This window comes from Lynx canadensis, chromosome D1 (assembly GCF_007474595.2).
Source record: "Lynx canadensis isolate LIC74 chromosome D1, mLynCan4.pri.v2, whole genome shotgun sequence".
Classification (NCBI taxonomy): Eukaryota; Metazoa; Chordata; class Mammalia; order Carnivora; family Felidae; genus Lynx; species Lynx canadensis.
The window spans coordinates 99,381,217-99,404,144 of record NC_044312.2 but is presented as its reverse complement, the minus strand read 5'-3'; the positions used below and the strand labels follow the sequence as shown (position 1 = coordinate 99,404,144).

Sequence of the window (22,928 nt, the reverse complement as noted above, 5' to 3'; positions counted from 1 at the left end):
AATATAGTGATCAAAATCAGAAAATTATAATTGATACAATATTGTTATCTAATGCACAAGCCTTATTAAGGTTTCACCAGTTGTCCCAATAATGCCCCCTTTATAAGAACAGAGAATTCAAGATGGATACATTGCATTCTGTTGTCATGACTCTTTAGCCTCTTTTAATCTAAAACATTTTGTTCTTGAGTCTTTGTATTTCATGACATTGACACTTTTAAAGAGTACGGATTACTCTGCAGAATGTACTTTAGTCTGGGTTTGTCTGATGCTTCTTTGTGATTAGATTTAGGTTAAGCCCTTCGGACAAAATTACCACAGAAGTGAGGATGCTGAGTTCTTCTCAGTGCATTGTATCAGAAGACACTTTCTGTTCATTTCTAGTTACTGGTGATGTTTATTTTGACCATTTGTTTGAAGTGGTAAAGTTACCTTTGTAATTACTAAGTATCTTGTGGGTAGATATTTTGAAGCTGTGGAAGTATACTGTTACTCTTTAAACTTTCATTTACTAGTTTCAGCATCTACTGATAATTCTTGCCAGAGCAACAATAATTATAATGGTTTTGCCAAATGGTAATTTTTCACCCCTAATTATGTCACTGCATCTACATTTTTATAGGTTGACTTCCTACAGTAAAGAAGAGCTTATACTTTTCATCAATTCTTTATTTATGTATTTATTTATTTACATTGGTCTGGACTTTACTGGATTCTTTTTGTTTTATTTTTTTAATTTACCTCCAAGTTAGTTAGCATATAGTGCAACAATACTTTCAGGAGTAGATTCCTTAATGCCCCTTACCCATTTAGCCCATCCCCCTTCCCACAACCCCTACAGTAACTCTCTGTGTGTTCTCCATATTTAAGAGTCTTTTATGTTTTGTCCTTCTCCCTGTTTTTATATTATTTTTGCTTCCCTTCCCTTAGGGTCATCTGTTTTGTATCTTAATGCACTTTGCTGGATTCTTCACTCAATAGGTTATAATCCTTTATTATCATTATTTATTTTGATGCTCAAATTATCCCAGATTTGGCTATGGAAGCCCCTTCAAGCTGATTTTTTTAAAGTAAGCTCTACGCCCAATGTGAGGCTTCAGTTCACAACTCCAAGATCAGGAGTCACATCCTCTATTGAATGAGCCAGCCAGGCACCCCAAGCTGACTGCTATGTCCTTTTGACATGGCCACACAATTTTTTTTTATCACTTCCTTACTTTTTAATAGAAAAAGATGTTCCAGGTTCATCTTGTTCTTTCTCTACCCAATCCTGGAGCCAGCCATTTCTTCAAGAAGACAGAGTTACTTTTATTAGAGGACAGTGTTTAGAAACCAAGATCTAGGTAGATGCTGGATGTGCTCCAAATGTATCATTGCTTCTAGGCTCTCTCAGAAGTCAGGGTTAAAAAACAAATGAAGATTTATATATACACACTCTACATGTGTGCATACACACACACACACACACACAAACAGGCAGACACTCATACTCATTTCTATATATCTAGCTATCTATATTTATTAAAACCCATGAGTATACCGGTTCCATTCCAATTCAATGCTACAGGGTACATTCTATCCTTTCCCTTTTTCATGTCTGAAACTTCCTAATTCTCTAGTTGGTGCTATCGGGAAGTCAGTGTTTAATGAGTACAGAGTTTCAGTTTGGGAAGATGAAAAAGTTCTGGAGATAAACAGTGGTGATAGTTACAGAACAGTGTGAGTGTACTTGATGCCACAGAAATGTACACTCAAAAATGGTTAAAATGGTAAATTTTACATTATATATATTTTACCACGACAATAAAGAAAGAAATTGGGATATTGGTGTCAAATATCCACTATGTAACTTTATAGAATTGTCTGATGGGATAGTTTGGAAACTATAATCAAAACGTTTTTTTTAGAGTGGTTCTGAAGATCACTATGGCTTTGCTCCTGGAAGAGTGGACCAAAGATATCAGCATTGGTATCACTTAGAAGCCTGTTAGAATCTCAGGCCCCATCTGAGACCTGTGAAATCCAATTCTGCATTTTAACAAGATTCCAGGTGGTTCGTGTGCACGTTAAAGTTCAAGAAGCACTCATTTGGGACAGATCCTGCCACTTCCTAGTTTTGCAACTTTGGGCCAGGTACTTAACCACTCTGTGCCTCAATTACTCTTTATCTATAAAATGGTGATAACAGGAATGAAGTTGCCACAGATTATTAAATGTGATAAATAATGCATGTTGTAAGATGCCTGCCTGGCATATCCAGGGACTATACGCTATTATTATTACTTTGCTCAGTAGAAAATCTGTGAAAGTTGGTTTCAGGGACTTTTCTAAAAATAGCAAACTTAGGAAGTCAATGTTTTCAGGAGGATGTGAAGGGTGCTTGGCTTTAAGACATAATTGGGGGAAAGGATATATGGGAGATAACAGTTTTGGCCAAATATGAAGACCCAATATAGTGGAGTGGAAGGGCCACATTAATCCACAATAGGGCAATTTTTTTCCTGTTATAGTATGGTAGGACCAGACAAACATTATTTGCAAAATATAGATGGAATAGAAGCAGCTTTTAATGAGACAATGTCATCTTTTTCAGATATTTCGAAGCCTAAGTGGTATGTTTTTCACATGTCTGAAATCCCTGTGCGAGATATAATCTTTCCGCTGAAATATCACTTCTGTTTGACTTACACGATAAAGGACCAGAGTTGGTTAAGAGTGTGAGATGGAGGAGTGTGCAATACTGACAAGGTGGGGAGACAAAAAGACAGCCATACAGGCCCCCATGAACTGTTAGCATTTGGGCCACAGCACCCAGAAGATGTTGTTGAGTTCCTAACCTAATTTCTCTGGCAGGAGATCTTTCCTTGTCCCAGAAAAGACTTTTGAAGATAGAGAGGATTAAAAAAAATAATATTGTTAAGAAGTGAGGCTGCTGGGCTTGCACTTTACTAGCTGGAATCCCTTTATCTTTCTTGAGAGCCCCCCAGATCTCTTTTATTCTAGGTCAGTAATTTAACACTCTCAACTCTCAATTCAAAGCCTGTAATGACCTTGCTGTGCTGAATTATTAGCCCAGGATATAGAAAGAGAGAAAGAGAGAGAGAGCGAGCGAGAGAGAGAGAGAGAGAGGAAAAAAAAAAAAACCCTTAAAAACAACAGAGGCCTTTTGATCAGAGCACCAAACTGCAGTTCGCTGTAACTCAAGCTGCCCATTCTTATATGGCAAGAATTAAGGACTCCCCCTGCCAGGCAGGACCCTATTAAAAGACAATAGCTGTTTGAAAAGGGTAAGCAAGTTGATATGGATATAATAGGCCACATATGGGGGCCCCTTTCTACTCTGAAATAAAGCTCCTTCTTAAGAGTTGTGAGCTGGGAAATCCAGCATTCAGTAAGGCGGGAGGAGGAGGTGTAATAGAAGAGAGTGAGTGGGTAGCCATGCAGAAATGCTTGAAGGTGCTTCAGGAGAAAGGGAGGAGGGCTTTGGGGAGCCTGCAGAGATGAGCATCAATCACTGAGGATAGAGGCTTTCAGAATGGCCAGGTGCTCGTTGGTCCCCAAGAGGTTTTTAGGAGCAGTGATGACAAAAATTTGGCTGGAACCAATATAGTGGTTAGTTTCTCTAATGGGTTAACAACAACAACAACAACAAAACAAGCAGGAACCTAGTAAGCTCTTGCCAGAATGGATGCAGCTGGCAAAAAGTAATCCTGTCTGCCTTGTTTTATACAATTTAACATGTCAACATCCTAAACTGATTAATACCATCTAGTGCCACTATACATTCTTGTTATCTTTAGGACGTGATAAAAAAAAAAAAAAAAAAAAAAAAAAAAAAAAGCCTTGTAAAACAGGTACACTGGGCCCCAAAGAAACTGCCTCTTGCCTATAAACTATACCTTTTCTCAGATAAAGTATAGAGAGGTAACCACAGGACACAGTACTTCTTACTCCATTAGCTAATCCATGTTTGCTCATCTATCACCTAAACACTCGGCCCATTAGCAGATGTTGCTTTTGGAGGATCCTAAATCCACAACGCAATTTCCCAACCACTGTTTTAGGTACCTCTAAGATCTTGTTAGTATGTTACAAAACAAGGAATGATTTAAAGTGATTCAAGGTATTTAAACACACTAATCTAGCTATCTATGACTAAATTCTGAATTCTCAAATTCCTAAGCAAAAATATCAGAGATATTTTTCTTTCTTTTACCACCCTTTGCTAACTGCCAAATGAACAGCTCTCCAGTTCCCATCCACTGCAATTAATGGGCTAGTTTGGTGGAATTTACAACTAAAGAAAAAACACAAGGGATCTCTCTCTAACACTCGCGTGTTCCACTGAGTGGTCAACGGGGCACTAAACTGATCTTTAGCAAATTAAAGGGTTTTGCTGATTAAAGAGAAGGTCTGGATTCCCAAGAAAAAAATCTTGCATCACTACTCGGCTTCAGACTCCAAAAGAAACATATTATTTTTACAAAAGTCATTAGAGATAATTGTTTCCATAAAATACTGCAATTCTAAACTACTCTCCAGTATGTAGACTCCTTCATTTAAGATGGGGTCATCATGTAGGAAAGGAAGGGTGAGCAATGCAGAGCACCAACATCATGCTCATTCCCCAATTCATTCCTTAGCACATGGCAAACATATTTTCAGAAGTTCAAATTGGGACACACAGTCTAAAAAGTTTTTACTTGCAGAGTGCCTGGGTGCCTCAGTTGGTTGAGTGTTGGACTCTTGATTTCAGCTCACAGTCTTAAGATTCAGCCCCAGGAGCACCTGGGTGGCTCAGTTGGTTGGGTGTCCGACTTTAGCTCAGGTCATGATTTCACGGTTCATCGGTTTGGGCCCCACGTCAGGCTCTGTGCTGACAGCTCAGAGCCTGGAGCCTGCTTCAGATTCTGTGTCTCCCTCTCTCTCTACCCCTCCCCTGCTCATGCTCTGTCTCTCCCTCTTTCTCAAGAATAAACATTGAAAAATTAAAAAAAAAAAAAAAAAAAAAAAAAAAAGATTGAGCCCCGAATCATCTCTGTACTGGGCATGGAGACTGCTTCAGATTTTCTCTCTCTCCCTCTTCTTCTGCCCCTCCCCTGCTCATGCATGCACACACACACTCTCTCTCTCTCTCAAAAAGGAATATTAAATAAATAAATAAATAAATAAATAAATAAAAAGTTTTTATTTGGTGTGTGAGCCACTTAAGGGTGTGAGAACACTAGTCAGAGTGGCTAAAATGAACAAATCAGGAGACTATAGATGCTGGAGAGGATGTGGAGAAATGGGAACCCTCTTGCACTGTTGGTGGGAATGCAAACTGGTGCAGCTGCTCTGGAAAACAGTGTGGAGGTTCCTCAAAAAATTAAAAATAGATCTATCCTATGACCCAGCAATAGCACTGCTAGGAATTTACCCAAGGGATACAGGAGTGCTGATGCATGGGGGCAATTGTACCTTAATGTTTATACCAGCACTTTCAACAACAGCCAAATTATGGAAAGAGCCTAAATGTCCACCAGCTGATGAATGGATAAAGAAATTGTGGTTTATATATACAATGGAATACTACGTGGCAATGAGAAAGAATGAAATATGGCCTTCTGTAGCAACGTGGATGGAACTGGAGAGTGTTATGCTAAGTGAAATAAGTCATACAGAGAAGGACAGATACCATATGGTTTCACTCTTATGTGGATCCTGAGAAACTTACCAGAAGACCATGGGGGAGGGGAAGGGGGAAAAAAAAAGGTTAGAGAGGGAGGGAGCCAAACCATAAGAGGCTTTTAAAAACTGAGAATAAACTGAGGGTTGATGGCGGGTGGGAGGGAGGGGAAAATGGGTGATGGGCATTGAGGAGGGATATGCACTGAGTGTTGTATGGAAACCAATTTGACAATAAATTTCATATTAAAAAAAAAAGGGTGTGAGAAATAGCTTAAAGATTTTATATATGTCAGTATAATGATTGGGTATGTTAAAATGCCATATTAATTGATAAATATTCAATGTCCTATTTGATAAATCTTAAAGGATAACCAGCCTATGTAATCTGAAAAATAAAAGTTAAACAGAACAACATGTGTAGTATGATACCATTTATATAAAATTACATATGTATGTGTGTATATGTAAGTAGACAGGATGTTTGAAAGAACAGAGAAAATGGAGGGAGGAAAAACTATTGAAGAAAACTTCTCAGAATAGAAAGGCATGATGTTCCCAGATTAAAAGGATCCTTGTAAGCCTAGCACAATGAATGAATATGGGTGCACATGAAGGCACGTCTCTGTAAAAACTCAGACTCCGTATTTTATCGGGGGCATGGCAAGATCACTTTGTAGATCACATGGGACAAGAGATACTGGTGCAGCTATCTTTGGAAAATATAATCAGCCACAGTTGCCCTCTGGTCATAACAATTTATATTCTTCCCAGATGCAGAATACCCCCTACACACTGAGACCCCAAAAGTCTAATTCCATTTTAGCATCAACCCAAATTCTAGGACCTTGACATATAAATCAAGTCCAAGTATAGAGGAAGTTCCTCAAGTACAATTTCTTGGGTACAGCTCTTTGTATAATTCCTCATTCTGAACACCTATAAACTAAAGAGACAGGCATGCTCTCACATGCCCAGTATGTAAATGGTAATAAAGGGATAGGATAACCACAATAAACTTCCATCCAAAAAGGGGGAGAATGGGAGGCAATATAGTAATCGTTGATTCGTTGCAATTCTGAAATCCATCCACCCACATGTCTTATTTCCTTGATTTAAGCCTAGTACTTCTCCCTGGTAAACACTTTCCATGGCTTTTGATTGTGTACACTGGGCTTTCGGTTTCATCTTCTGAAACATACTTTTATTTCCACAAATCATAGTCTCTGTTTGTAGCTGAATAGCTTTCTCAGCTTGCTTCCTGCCTGTAGAAGTCTGGGGGTCCAAAGGCCACTTTTTATTTTGTATTATTTATATCTTCTTTAGTCCAAGCTGGTGAGGTTTCCATAAATACAATTCTCTTAAAAACGATGGTGATGGTTTTTCTATTAACTTTATTGGGGTTTACTCCATTAGACAAAAGCTTTGTCCACGAATCTCGTCGAGACTGGCTCTTCCCTATTTGGGCTCCCTATCAGGCTGCTGTGGGACAACACCCTTTAGATCCTTAGGCCTATTGGCCATCTGAAAGAGTCTATGAGGCTCCAGCTAGAACCCTTGCTAAGGTTTTAACAAAGGGTTCATCTTTACCCTTAGACCACATTTCTATGTTACCACTCGGGATTTGATTTGTGTCTTAAGGTAGTTTCTTACTTTTGAATAGTTTTTGCTGGTTTGAAAGATTGTCCTGAGCTCTATTTCCTCTAAATTCTACTTGAAAACAAAATAGTTTATTCTTTAGTTCACCTCTCTCACATTTTACTGTAGGTAGCTAGAAAAAGATAGGCAGTCCACTGGGCACCTGGCTGGCTCAGTCGGAAGAGCATGCAATTCTTGATCTTGGGGGAGAGGGGGGCAGAGAGAGAGAGGGAGAGAGTGAATCCCAAGCAGGCTCTGCTCTGTCAGCACAGAGCCCAACACAGGGCTAGAACCCACAAGCCCTGAGATCATGACCTGAGGTGAAATCAAAAGTCAGCCGCCTAACCAATTCAGTGACCCAGACGCCCCTGATCTGTATAGGTTTTAGTCCATAGACTCCCTTGCTGTAGCTTCTCATTTGGGTTAAAGCCAGAGGGAGGTATTGGCAAGAGACTGAAGGGTGGGAGGAGACAGAATGAGCTTGGGGTATTGTATTCTCTTCCTGCCAGTCAGCTGTGGGTTGGGGTTGGCTCTGTTCCTCTACTGAAGGTCACAGCTTATGTTAGATGGTTCCTACTCTTTCTAGATTCAAGAAACCACTCCCTCCACTTGTCTCTTCAGGCTTGGGGTAATAACAGATCTTAACTGTTGCTAGCTCCGGGGTAATCCACTTTCCCTTAATCCTTTCCACACCTTTGTAAATATTCTCTTTTTAAAACTTTCCCCAGATACCCTTCTTTTCTTTCTTTCTTTTTTTTTTTTAATTTTTTAATCTTCACTTTTGAGAGAGAGAGAGAGAGAGAGAGAGAGAGACAGAGTGCGAGGAGGGGTAGGGGCAGAGAGAGAGGGAGACATAGAATCCAAAGCAGACTCCAGGCTCTGAACTCTCAGCACAGAGCCCAATGTGGGGCTTGATAATGAACTGTGAGATCATGATGGACGCCTAACCTACTGAGCCACCCAGCGCCCCCCCACCCCACTGCCAGCTACCCTTCTTAAATGTATTATCTGTTAACCGCCAGGACTCTGACTGAAGCAAGTACATTGATATTTGTATGTATTCATTCTCTCAGTTTTATCTTCTTAAAGATGTCTACTTGAGGCCCATCAGACTTCCACTGTCAGTCTCCTCAAGGTCCTTCTGGTTTCTGCCTATTGTCTGGTCTCAAAGCCAATGACATATGTTTGAGGTTTTTGTAACTGTAGCACCTCACTCCCAATAACAAATTTTGTTCCAATCATCTATTGCTGCACAACAAGCCATAGTAAACTTAGTGGCACACAAAAAAAAGTAACAGTTTTATTATACTCATGGATTCGGTAGGTCAGAAAATATACAGAGTACAGTAGAGATAGCTTGTCTCTACTATATGTCTGGACCTGAATTGGGAAGACTTGAATCAGCCATTTGTTTTTTAGGGAGAAAATTATGTAGAAGCTTCTTCCTCACATGTCAGACACCTAGACTCGAAGACCAAACTTATAGCTGGGCTTCTTAAAGTTTGGCAACTGGTCAGTAGAATCTTTGGCAACTCCCGAGAGGGAATGTCTGAAATGTGAGTTCCCAGAGACCAAGGCACAATCTACATGGCCTTTTGTGACTTAGCCTTAGAAGTGACATAGTGTTAGTTCTCAGCCTTTACAAGGTGCTGTCTTTTGTCTTTCTTCTTATTTCAACATAATTGAGCCTCCCGTAAACCGGCCCTATCCTAATTATATATTTCCTTGTTTGTTGCTTTTCAACATGGACTAGTCCTCCACAAGTCAATTTAGACTCCTTTACAACCTCCTTCTGTATGTATTTTCTACTTCTGCTAATATAATTACATTCTGCTAGAACAAAAGTCCGAAAATACTTCCTTTCACGATAAAGGTAGACTAGGTAATTTAGACCAACATTTCTGGCTGAGGAAAACTAGATGAATTATTAAAAGCATCTGTTTGAAGTATGAGAGAGCCACCAAGGCAAATGAAGAATGACAAGGCCAAGTTATGAGAGGAGAATAAAACCCAGAGAAGTTAGCCTAGCATTTGGTGCCACTTCTCCCCATAAACAGGAATTCTAAACAGAAGAGTCCATGGATTGAATTAAAGGAATGCACAAACCTGGATAGAAAAAGATTGCATCTTTATTTTTATAAACCATTAACTGGAATTTAGTATTTCCTTTATATATATATACATATATATATATATATGTATATATATATTTAGTATTTCCTTTATATATATATATATATATGTATATATATATATAAAGGAAATACTAAATATATATATACATATATGTATATATGTGTATATATGTGTATATGTGTGTGTGTGTGTGTGTGTGTATTTATACACACACATAGTAGAATTAGCAGCATGTGTGATTTTGTCAGTAATACAGACCTCAAACATTTAAAAAATATTTTTATTTATTTTTGAGAGAGAGAGAGAAAGCCTGAGTGGGGGAGGAACAGAGACAGAGGGAGGCAGAGGATCCAAAGCAGGCTCCGCACTCATAGCAGAGAACCCAACGTGGGACTCAAACTCATGAACTGTGAGATCATGACTTGAGCTGAAGTTGGATGCTAAAATGACTAAGCCACCCAGGTGCCCCAGAAACCTCAAATATTTTCATATCACATTAAAGTTAGCCCAGAACCTCATAGTCTCATTTATACTCACCACCCCTTCAAAAATAAGATATCATGACACCCACTAGTAGTTTCACGGGCTTCTGCTGGTCCTGAAAGAGGAAATGATAGACTGAACAGGTAATAGTTTTTAATTAATGTTAAGCTCCTGAATTTTCAAATGACTCTTGAGGCTTGGCAGTCAAAAACCTGGAGCTCAGAACCCACCCAGACTGGGTAGAGGGACTGTGGTATATCCCTAAGGATCTGGTTGGCACCCTGAAAGGCTGTATCTAAAATAGATCAGCCCATGGGGCCCCTGGGTGGCTCAGTCGGTTAAGCGGCCGACTTTGGCTCAGGTCATGATCTAGCGGTCTGTGAGTTCGAGCCCCGCGTCGGGCCCTGTGCTGACCGCTCAGAGCCTGGAGCCTGTTTCATATTCTGTGTCTCCCTCTCTCTCCACTCCTCCCCCACTCACGCTATGTCTCTCTCTCTGTCTCTCTCTTTCAAAAATAAATAAACATTTAAAAAAAAGATTTTGTTTTGTCCTCAGGGCTCCTGGGTAGCTCAGTCAGTTAAGCATCCGACTTCAGCTCAGGTCATGATCTCGCAGTTCGTGAGTTCGAGCCCTGCATCGAGCTCTGTGCTGACAGCTCAGAGCCTGGAGCCTGCTTCGGATTCTGTGTTTCCCTCTCTCTCTGACCCTCCCCCGTTCATGCTCTGTTTCTCTCTGTCTCAAAAATAAATAAACGTTAAAAAACAAAATTTAAAAATAGATCAGCCCTCCCTGATACTTAAGCCTAGCTTCAAATTATTCCAACCCCTTGACTGGATTGAGGTAATCCAGGATTGCTAGTGTTCAAACCATCTGTCAGAAGCAAATATAAATCCTCTCTGAAGAAAGATAATAGCATTCTAGGCTTTACATTATCTCTAGAATTTTTCATATACAAAGTACAACACTCAACTGAAGGAAAACAGTATGCTACAATTTAAGACAATGGAGTAAAAACTCAAGAGATAGAATAGGTAATAGACACAGACCCATAAGGAATCCCGATTTTGAATTATGGACTTTTAAATAAGCTTGCTTTACCATGTTCAAGAAAATGAAGGCTAAAAATTTGTAAAGAACCATAAAAAAACTGAATGGTAATTCTTGAACTAAAAAATACAATCATTGGGCACCTGGCTGGCTCAGTCAGAAGAACATGCAACTCTTGATCTCAGGGTTGTGAGTTCAAACCCCACACTGAGTGTAGAGATTACTTGCATAAATAAAAGTTTAAAAATAAATAAATAAATAAATAAATAAATAAATAAATAGGAAAGGTTATAAACTGTATGATTTCAAGTATACAATATCTGGAAAAGGCAAAACTATGAGGACAGTAAAAAGATCAGTGGTTGCTGGGAATTGGGTGGGAAGACGGGATAAACAGGAAGAACACAGAGAATTTTTAGAGCAGTGAAAATACTCTGTATGATACCATAATGATGGCCATATGTCATCATACATCTGTCCAAACCCATAGAATGTACAATACCAAGAGTGAGAACACTAAGGTACACTGTGAACTTTAGGTGATTGTGCTTTGTCAATGTAGGTTCATCAATTGTAACAAATATGCCATTCTGGTAGGAGATGTTGGTAATGATAATAAAAATAAAAATAAATGTTGCCTTTGCATTTTGGGGGCAGGGATACATAGGAAATCTCTACCTTCCTCTCAATTTTGCTGTGATCCTAAAACTCCTCTTAAAAAAAAAAAAGCCTCTAATAAACAAACTAAAATAGTAGTTTTAAACTATATAAGGTTTTCATAATAAACTACAGAAAGTAAAGTAAATTAAAATCTTTGAGGTGCTTGAGGTGGCTCAGTCAGTTAAGCGTCTGACTTCAGCTCAGGTCATGATCTCACGGTTCATGAATTCTAGCCCCCATCTGGCTCTGTGCTGACAGCTCAGAGTCTAGAGCCTGCTTCAGATTCCGTGTCTCCCTCTCCCTCCCCTTCTCTTTCTCTCTCTCTCTCAATTAAATAAACATTAAAAAAAATTTTAATAAATAATAAAATCTTCACTACTGGGAATAAAAAAGAAAAACGAAGATGTACTATGGGAAGCAAGACTAAGAGAAGTATGAGAAACAGTAATAAACAAATCCTAAGGTTTTTCAAACTCACTTTCAACATTCACAGTTTCCCCCAGCTTGCAACTTTCCCCCTCTTTTGTATTTAAAACAGACTGATTAAAAGTATTACAGTAAGATATTAAAAAAAAAAAACAAAAATAAAACATGAATTGGAATTAATAACTCAGTACATGGGTTTAACAGCAAATTACACATAAATGAAAAGGGAATTAATGAACTGGGAAATAGGTCAGAAAAAAATATCCGTAAGGAACCATATAAGACAAAATGAGGAAAAATGCAGAGAAGTACATAAGAGGTCTAATGTTTATATAATTGGATTGTATAATTGGAATCCCAGAAGGAGTAAAGATAGTGGAACAGAAGCAAATCTGAAAAGCTAAAAATTGAGAACTTTCAAAAACTGATAAAAGACATCAAATTACAGGTTTGAGGAGCACTAAGAACCCTAGGTGGTTTAAATATAAAGAAAAGCAAACCTAGGCACCTTATAGTAAAACTATCAAAAACCAAGACCAAGGAGAAATATCCAAGAAGTAGCCAAAGGACAGATTATTTTTCAAAGGTGTAAGAATGACTGATACTTCTCAACAGAAACAGCGGAAATTAGAAGATAATGGAATAGTGTCTTCAAAGTACTAATATAACTGCCAACCTAGAACTTATACCAGAAAAAATTACCCTTCAAAAATCAAGGTGCAAATTCTAATAATGTCCATAGATAGTTAATAGTTTTCAATGAACTGATTTTCAAAATTATACTATAGTTAGAGAAGATGTTAACATTACTGGAAGTTGGGTGAAAGGGATATGGTAACTCTATGTTATTTTTACAACTTTTTTATAAGTCTAAAATTATTACAAGAGGAAAAAAGGTAAAATACAGTTTCAGAATGAAAGCTAATGTCAGAAGGGAAGCTCCATGAAAGCTGGGATTTTTTTTTATCTGTTTTTCATTGCTGTATCCCCCAGTGTCTAGAATACTGACTAACACAAAGGCATTCGATAAATATTTGTTGAATGCACAAACAACAGTGCCAGTAGCTACCATTCATTCAACACTTAGTACATCATAGGTAGAATACCAAGCACTTTATATTCATTATCCTTCCAATAATTATGCAACGTGGAACTTTCTATTTTATATATGAGTCTCTCTCTTTTATAGATGAGACTAAGCAACCTGCATAAGCTCACATACTAGTAAGTGGCAGGCCCTCACACATAGATCTGACTGCAAAGTCTGTGTTGTTAACCACTATGCTATAGTACTTTCATGTCACATAAAAATATTTATTTCTTGTTTGCTTATCCAAATTCTATTCACCTTTCCAGGTTGTATTAGTCAGTGTTCTCCAGAAAAACAGAACCAGCAGTAGATACATACATACAGTTGATGCTTGGTCAACACAAATATGAACTGTGCGGGTCAACTTATACACAGATTTTTTATAGTACAGGACTCTGAAATTTCTCTTCTTTGTGATTTTCTTAATAACATTTTCTTTCCTCTAGCTTTATTGTAAAAATATAGTAAATATAACATACAAAACACATGTTAATCAACTGTGTGATCAACTGTTTAGGCTTCTGGTCAACAGTAGGCTATTAGTAAAGTTGTTCAAGGAGTCAAAAGTTATACATGGATTTTTGACTGTGTTGGGGATTGACATCCTTAACCCTGTGCTGGTCAAGGGTAAACTGTATATACAAGAAGAGAGTTAGCTTATGTTATTATGGAATTGGCTCACGTGAGTATGGAAGCCGAGAAGGCCCATGATCTGCCATCAGCAATCTGGGGAACTAGGTGAGTCAGTAGCGTAATTCAATCCAAGTCTGTAAGCCTAAGAGCCAGGGGAGTCAGTGGTGTTAAGTCCCAGTCTGAGTCCAAAGGCCCAAGAATCAGAGGGACAATGATGTAAGTTCTAGTCTAAATTCAAAGGCACTGATGTCCGAAGGTGGGAGATAATGGATGTCCCAGCTAAAGCCAAACAAAAACAAAAAACAAAAAACCAAACAAAAAATTCACTCTTCTTCTACCTTTTTGTTCTAATCAGGTCCTCAAGGAACAGGGTGATGCCCACCCACACTGATGCGAGTGGATCTTCTTTAAAGTCTACCAATGCAAACGCTAATCTCTTCTAAAAACACCCTCACAGGACTATTCAGAAATGTTTTACCAGCTGTCTGGGCATACCCTAGCCTAATCAAGATGACATATAAAATTAACCATCACACAAGTCAAGACACACTCTTCTATGACGCCTCATTTAACTTCTCTAGTACCCATTATTTCTCCTTATTCTCAGACCTCGGAGCACAACTTAGTGCCATTGTATAAGGTCTTGAAATGGCTCTCTAATTGTTTGCTAATCAGTAAGCATTATCTCCTTAAGCAGATTACATCCCCTTCTAGGCAACGGACCATATCTTACAGTCACATTTGAAACTATAACCATACTTGATGTTTTGGTAAAGAGATAAGGAAAACATGTAGTTGGAAAAACCATGCAAGGAACAATGCTATGGGATGCTTTAGAGACGGGGTCTGTATGGTTCAAGATTCTAAGCATCAAATTTGACTCAGAAAAACACTACCTTAAAAAGCTGGTTTTTACATCAAATTTTCTATACTACCTCTTTTTCCTTATGGCAAGTACTATATAGTAGGTGTTTGGGGCATTTTGGATATAGCAGTACAATTCTCCTGGTTAAACCCCCTTGAGAGGGCATATATATTGCATAGAAGGTGCAGTTTGAGAGTGTGCAGATGAGCAATTATCCCCACACATGTAAACTGTAGCTTGTATGGCTTGTATGGTGTAAATATACTCTCCCTGCCTGGAACTGCCTGTGTAACGTTGTCTCTTTGGGCTCTGTGGTTTCTCAATACATTCCAACTGTTGGGAGGCTGGAGTTTGGCTCAGCAAGCACAGATAAACAGCTTCCTGCAGCAGGCTGCCAGCATGAGGAGCCATGACCTCAGCAGAGAACGTCTGCTTTTCATTACCCTGAGCACATCCCTGTACCGCTAGAGCTTAGAGTAGGAACAATGCAAGTTGGATAGACTTGACTAGCTCAGGTCTCCTATTACACCTTGAAGTTTTTCATCTTGGCAGCCAGAGAGAAGAGGGTATAGCCAGGAAGTGAGAAAATGGCTTAGTGGTGGGAAAAGGGAAGACAGAAAAGCTTTCCTAGACCTTTCTCTGAATGAACCAAATGATGAGTAAAGTGGCTAACACTAAATGGCTAATGGTGATGCAGAAAATCATCAAATGTCTTTAATCTCCAAAAAAGCACACAAAAGGCAGAGTAAGCAAGAGGTATTACAGAAGACAAGAGAGACTAAAAAGTCCTCAAAATCTTCAATTCTAAGACCATTTGAAAATAAGAATGAATTCTAGATAGCCAGCCATTTTATACATGTCATTTTACTTCATTTGTACAACAACCCTGTGAGATAGGTATTATTATCCCTAGCATGATCTCGACCTGGAAAATACAACACGAGGACATTAACAAAGACATTTGCTGTTGATGTTATTTAATGACAAAGGGATGAACTCGAGGCTGCTTCTCTGGCCACCCCAGAAACAGCATTACTGACTGTCGCAGCCCCAGATCTCAGCCAGAACTCAGGTCAACGTGTCCCCAATGTAAATGTACATGCTCGTGACATTTTCTGGTAAGATGGTTTCCACTGTGCTGGTCAGACTGCATCTGATAGCTGAAGGAAGGAATCACAGTTATGGCCTTGGGCAGGAAATTGGCTGGACATGACCCCTGTTGAGGGATCCTGAGAAACAATTTGTTTTGTGGGGAAGTCACTGACTGTAAAGATGCACCTGCCATGGGGCTGGAAGCTGAGAGACAGACAAACATCTTAGCAAATCATAGTAACAGAGAGAAGCTTCATTTGACTTTCATTTCACTTTTCTCAGGGAAGAAGAATCTTTGTGTGGCTGCCAAAATCCTCACTGTCCCTCCGCCTTCCCTTCCATCCCCTCCACCCCCATCCCAGTTCATTAAAGACCTTCTGGCTAAAGGTGCCAGAATGTGTCATTCTTTCCTGCTCTTGTGCCAGGCCTGTGCTGCCAGCACCACAGATCTTCTAGAGTTCTAAGCAAATTATGGAAGAAATTAGAAACACTGTTGAATTTAAATGGTTCTGCTGTTGATGAACTAAAGTTTCTTGACTTCTGATGAGCTATTTCACATTTCTAATAGCGCTACTGATCTGTTCATTCACATTTGTGTGTGTCTACCTGATTTCCAGAGAGGGACTCAGGGAATTATCAGAGCAGTGGAATGAGAAGAAAGATCAGCACGTGGATTGGACCAAGTAAAGATTCTTTGTATTGCTTATAGATTAAAATAAGTCAAGTAATTTCTCTAAGGGGAAATATTTTTGGGTAGAAAATTATACCTAAATTTTATACTAGCTAGCTATAAAAGCAGCTCCCATGAAAACAGAAATAATATCACTTGTTCTTGAGAATACTTCAGCCAAGGATGGAGTTCCTTCATTTCCTCTTACTGAATGGTTTCACAACAGCTAAGTTTCTCTTAACTTGCAGAAGGGAAGAGGTGGGGAAGTAAGGTCTCTCCTGACAGGGAGAATCTGGGCCCAATTATTAATTCCACAACCTTTGACTCTGACTTCTAAATGAGTCAGGGGACCAGTGGGCTGTGAAATGGCTTCCTCAGTTACCAGGTCAAGTGCTGCTGGATGGTTTTCCTGTAATCAAAACATGAAGGGACTGAAGAGAGTGATGGATTCTAAGCAAGTAAGCAGCTGCTTATATCCTTGAGGAACCTGGATTTTTAAGTTTCAAAATCGATTTTGGTGACTCTCTACTCACCACTATGTCTCTCTGGAGTACTTTTGCTATAGGATACCCCTGGTAACATAGAAAAGAACCAGAATCCTCTATAGGTTTTACAAATGACATCTTAACAGAAGTGCCTGAGCCAATAACAGTGAGGACAGGATTGCTCCAGCTCAAGGCAAAATCTATTCTTGGCAATTATCTCAGTCTGTGAGAATCCAGATGCTGACAATGAGAAATGGGTCATTTTCTGTTATAGTGTGTCAACTCCAGCTAAGAACTGAACTATGGAAAAAAGATGGGGGGGGGGGTGGTTTGCAGGGAGAAGCAATACCCTTTTGAAGAAGCCTATAATAGGATTAGTCACCATTACTTCACCACAGCACATTTGGCTCAATTTAACAACAATAAGAAGGGAAAACATGGAGCAGAAATGGCCCAGAGAAGTCTCAAGTCCATCCCTCATTCAAAGCTATGAACCTGGAAATCCATGAAGTCCTGATTTGTTCTGATGTGTTTCTTGTTGCTCCAAAACTGCTCCTTTGTTACCATGGGCACAAGAAGAACCCAAAACATTACTTAAATCCTGGATGATGGATAATCTTAAAAAATCTGCCAACTTTAGAACTGCAAGCTTATACTCTGACTGTTCTAGATTACCTAGGAGAGAAGTGGGTCATCTTTCATAGGGCTTAGAGCACCTGTTTAAAAAAGGAAGAAACAATACATATTTTATAATCATGGGTTGTTTTCATTAGAGTTACATTTTAAGTGATTTAGGAATATGCACTCTTGGAACTTCCTTTTTGTCTCCAGGAGTGAATTAGTGTTCACATTTCACGGATTTATTCTAATCAAAACAATGAAGAAGGGAGGATTTGATGCCAGTGCTTTTTACTGCAAGAGTATATAAAAAGAGGTATGCAAATTGCCAAGTGAATTCTGATGATTAATATATATCAAGATATAATTATTAATGCTCTTTTTCTAAACACTAAGATTTCAATCTTCATATTTCTATTAGATACTAGACAACACAGGTAATTTTTATGTCTAATTATTTTATTACTTTCCCTTATGATAAATGATTGATGCACAGGGAAGCCAATTACTTGTAACGTGGCTTTTCCCGGATCACTGCCTATTACGGTTATTCCATTCTGGGTAGCAGGAAATACAATCAATCAAATGATTTTTTTGGAAAGCTTAGATAACAAAGGTAGACAAAAAGAAGGTGAGTCACCTGAACAGACATAACTTATTGGCTCTTCAATGCGATGAGCCAATCATCCCTGGGAGAAGCCCTCAAATGCCATTTCCAAGAAGTCTTCCTGGCTATCCTGTATATCACATCACCCTAGTGACTTCCGGGTTATTTGCCTTGATATGGCCATCAGCTGTGTAACCTTGGGAACGTTACTTTTGTGCACCTGCATTGCCTGATGTGTAAAAAAATGAAGAGAATATTAAAACCCCAGCTCATAGTATTGGGAGAATTAAATGAAATAATACATTTGAAATGCTTCGAACAGTGCCTAGCACACAACAAGTATTTATTACCTATCAGCTTTTGCTATTGTCCTCATCAGTTTACTTATTTATTGACTATCTCCCTCACTAACCCCTTAGGTCCATGACAAGAATCACCTTATTTAATGCTCACTACTATAGCTCCACTGCCTACTACACATAGGTGCATAGTAAGTACTCAAAAATAATTATGGAATGAATTCATGGGTGAATGCTGTCTTATATTCTCACATAGCCTTAAAATAAACCTCTATCAATGAAGGTAATCTGTGTACTTGCAACCCAAACAGTCATCATGAAAGCATCCCCAAGAAGCTAAAACCATCATTGAAAAAGAAACAAAAACAAGACACTTGATCATAAGAAAGAGCCCTCCTGGGCCCACCAACCAAGACCACAGAGCATCATTCTTTTCTATATTAGTATGTGGAGGTCAAGCTCCCTGATGCCACAGTGTTGTAACTATCAATTTAGCCTGTGAAGAATAGTTCCCAATCCTGATAGGAATTCTCAGATTTCAGCATGGTTTTCTCTCATCATTATTTTCCAATGTCTTGAAAAACCACATTTCTCATTTTATCTTTACCACAAGAACCTGGTCACACTCTGCTGTGGTTTCTAAGTTACAGCTACTCTGGCCTCATTTTCTTGGATGTACTTCTTCAGAGGTCCTGACCCCGTGCTGACACTTGGTCTATTCTTAGAGTGGCACCTCTTGCTATTAATTCCTTTTACCTTCCACTGGTTGAAAGACAACATTCAGAGGTAGAGGTTGCATACGACATAAAAGAAAATCCTCTGGGATTTAGTATCCTTCTTTCAAGAGTGTCCAGAGGAATATGATCTAAAGAGCTCACAGTCTTACAGACATACACCCACAGTACAGCTTAGCTCCTTGTGTTTTGCAGCTTACGCAGATTTGCTGGAACAATCATGGATTTGTTGGAAAACACCAACAACTGAGGAATGACAGACAGCGCAGGTGAGAAGACAAGCAGACCCACAGAAGAAAATCAACAGAAAAGCATTCCAAAAACAATTTGAAAGAGTACTTTTATCATTGTTTATAGGTAAATCATCCATCATTAAGTGCACGAAAATCCCAAGGTATGAACTTGAAACTGAGAGATGGAAGTGTACTGTTAACATATTTTCTAAAAAATCCTGCTTCCTATTGTTTAGAGCCAGTTCCAATTGTATCCCCTAAGAAGGCCAATACTAAACATTTAAATGGCAATGAGCTAAGGTCACCAGACAAGGTTATGTGATAACCTTTGTGGAGTATAGTTCATAAAGGAAATTTCAAAGAATTTAGAAACTATAGCTAGAAGAGACCTCCAAAAACGATCTGGGTAGGTCTCTAGCAATGTTAGGCAGTATAGTGACTTAGAGGCAGTAGAGAGTAGTAGCCTTTGAAATACTCCAGACAAGACATGATTCCCAACGCTGTCACTTACGAGTTTGTGATCCCAACTCTGTCACTTACTAGCTTGTGAATTTAAAGAAGCTATTTTAACCTTTATGAGCCTTGGCTTCCTTATCTATAAAACAGAGGTGATAATAATAGTACCTACTTCAAAGAATTATAGTGGCTGAGACACAGTACGAGTTTCATTAAAAACTGCTCATTATAGTGTATAATTGCTACATTGTTATTATTATTAGAACAACAGATTTTATTATACCTATATCATAGCTGTGGCAACTGAAGCCCAGAAAACTGCAGAAATTGCTCAAGATTATAGAGTGAGGACTGTTAAGAATAAGGAACTCTTCTTCCTAGGGCACTGCTCTTTTCCCTACATTATACTGCTACGAATTGGTACAAAACTGAGGCCTAAGGAAGAAGGATTTTCACTGGATAAATAAAATTCATAATCAAAGAAAATCAGGAGCTTTTACCACCCAGGTCTCCTTGTCTACCAAATACCGCCTTCAATTTCATCTTATGTCTGCACCTTTCAAGTTTTTTGTTTGTTTGTTTTTTGGTTTTAAGATTTTTTTGGCTCGTTTTTGTTTTTAGTTTATTTATTTATTTTGAGAGACAGAGCACGAGTGGCGAAAGGGCAGAGAGAGTGGAGGAGAGAGAGATTCCCAAGCAGTTTCCATACTATCAGCACAGAGCCCAATGTGGGGCTTGATCCCACAAACTGTGAGATCATGACCTGAGCCGAAATCAAGAGTCAGACACTTAAGCAACTGAGCCACCCAGGTGCCCCAAGAGTTTGGAGCTTTGACGCTAGTTCATTTCTCAAAATAACTTGCCTTGGGCCAATATGATTTCTGAAAAGTGTCAGGTGTGTGCCACTCACACACATCTTGTAAGTTTTAGTTTCCTGAGGGCAAGAAACAGCTTACTTAGCAACTAGATTTCTATCAGTGCTATGGAAAATCTTAATATATTTTTCAACAGTGTACTGGTGGATAAAAGCTACAGTTAATAGCATTCGATAGCATTTTGAAACAGTTATAAGCTTTACTATTTGCTCTACAGAGTTCAGTATCAGTTATAGAGACCAGCTGGGTTCACTTTTGGAGTGCTACATGTACGGTATACAGCTTCTTATATGGCAGAATAGAGAGGAGCTTTATCAAAAAGAATCAACAAAAAAGAGAGAAAAAGCAAGAGAAAGTCCTTATTACTTATTATGATCAAGAATAAGAGTAAATAGTATGCAATAACTTAAAATATAGATACAGCTGTGTATTCAACAAATATTCACCTACCGTCTATTATGTGCTAAACATCATGCCAGGCACTAGGAACACAAAGATGAGGAGGACATGATGCCTGCCCTCAGGGAACCAACGTGGCAGGAAAAAGACTTATACAGGAGATGGTGGGGGTGAGGAGGAAGGTAGAGTAAAATGGGCAAAACAAAACAAAACAAAACAGGAAGAAGCATTGCCCCCAGAAGAGTCATATTTCACTTGGCAAGAAGTCTCAGGAGTGCTGGTACAGATTAAATGGCCTAGAAACTTGACCCGTAGGCTTGTCAGTTCTGTAAGAGCAAGCAAAGCTATTCAATCTCAGTCTTTATTCCCTGCCCACCTCATTTGCTTCAGCCCACACCATGGGAACAAGGAAAATTCCTTTCTTGATCCTCCTTTAGAGGACTGGGAGAAGGGACCAGCTCTGTGCCTACAGAGCCTCTTTTTCCTGGGGACTTGAAATTCCAATCCATAAGACATCTAGATTTTATTTGAAAGGCCTATAGCTTGGCAAAAGAGCTAGGGAGAGTCAAGAATTCCCCTAACAGCAAACCAGGCTGTTAGGCTGTTAGGCTGTTAGAAAAGCTGTCTGATCTTCAAAGAGGCTGTGGAGCACAGAAAGGAAAAAAATCTGTTTTCAAGGAGGATGGACTTGAGCTCATGATTCCTCTGAAATAGAAGCCTGTTAGAGGCTACTCTTCCTTAGAAGATTCCCAGCAAACCATAAAAAAGGGAAGGAGATTCCAAATGATTACACAAATATGTGATGGCATTTTGGAAATAAAAATAACATTTTCTATTTCTTTAGCACATCCTTTCATGAAGACCAAGGTATTTAAAATGGATTCTCTTTCAGCCTAAAAACAGTTCTGTGATATTAAAAAAGCAGTAATCATTTTGACTTTTACACACTCCAAGCATGCTTTACAAAGAAACACAACCTTTCAAAGACATAAACTATGAAAGCTCTTCTGCCTCTATAAATACCCTTAAATCATTAGCTGATTGACACAGCATCCTGTAGGAAGAAAATTGCAGAGGGAAACCATCCCAAGCGTTTCCATGAGAAAGGCCAGCTGCAAAAAAACACAGGCTAAAGGAACACTGACTACAGGCAATCAAGACGGAGTATTCTGAATAATGGAGAAAGTTCAAAATTATAAGAGGGACCTAAAGAAACAGATCTAACTGATCAATTAGTTCTTGAGCTACGATAGTCATGACCACTCATGAGACATAATCACTGGACAAAACTAGCTGCACCAAAGGCATATTCCAAAACATGTTTGGGCAGCCCTCAGCCGACCTGCCAAAACCAAGCATTCCGTGCCACTGCATAATCAACAATTTCCTGCTCTATTCTTCCTGTACCTTGCCCGCTTCCAAGGGCCTTCTCTGGGCTCACCCTATTGACAAAGCACTCAGGTACTTACTATTCAGTGAAGAACCTGGCAATGCCGTACTGGCTAATATCTTCCTTGTTCTCTAGCAGTTGGCACACTGCATCTTCCATGTACGTGAGGACATGTCGCTGGGCTGAAAGAAAAATGAAGATAAAAAGAGAAAGTGAGAGACATAGAAAATGAGTCATCCTAGTCCTACTAGGAGGCCATAAAAGTCCATCAAGATGTTGGCTCTGCCTGCCCTAGAAAGTGGACTGGAATAGGCAAACCAAATTTGTTGGCCCTAACTAAGCTAAGGTCTCACAGGGTAGGATGGGAGACAATGTAGAACATGACCTATTACCATCTGATTGGCTATTAGTATTTAAAAAATTTT

General features: G+C 39.0%; 1 protein-coding gene across 4 annotated transcripts in view; it reads right to left on the bottom strand.

Moving 5' to 3' along the window:
- The window catches only part of CD1H11orf49 (chromosome D1 C11orf49 homolog), a 200,895-nt gene that overhangs the window by 128,388 nt on the left and 49,579 nt on the right, over positions 1 to 22,928 (bottom strand). For all 4 annotated transcript variants that reach the window (XM_030331293.1, XM_030331296.1, XM_030331292.1 and 1 more), the window contains exon 2: positions 22,583 to 22,685. In XM_030331293.1, coding sequence (XP_030187153.1) covers positions 22,583 to 22,685 — 103 coding nt within the window. The remainder of the gene's footprint in view (positions 1 to 22,582; positions 22,686 to 22,928) is intronic.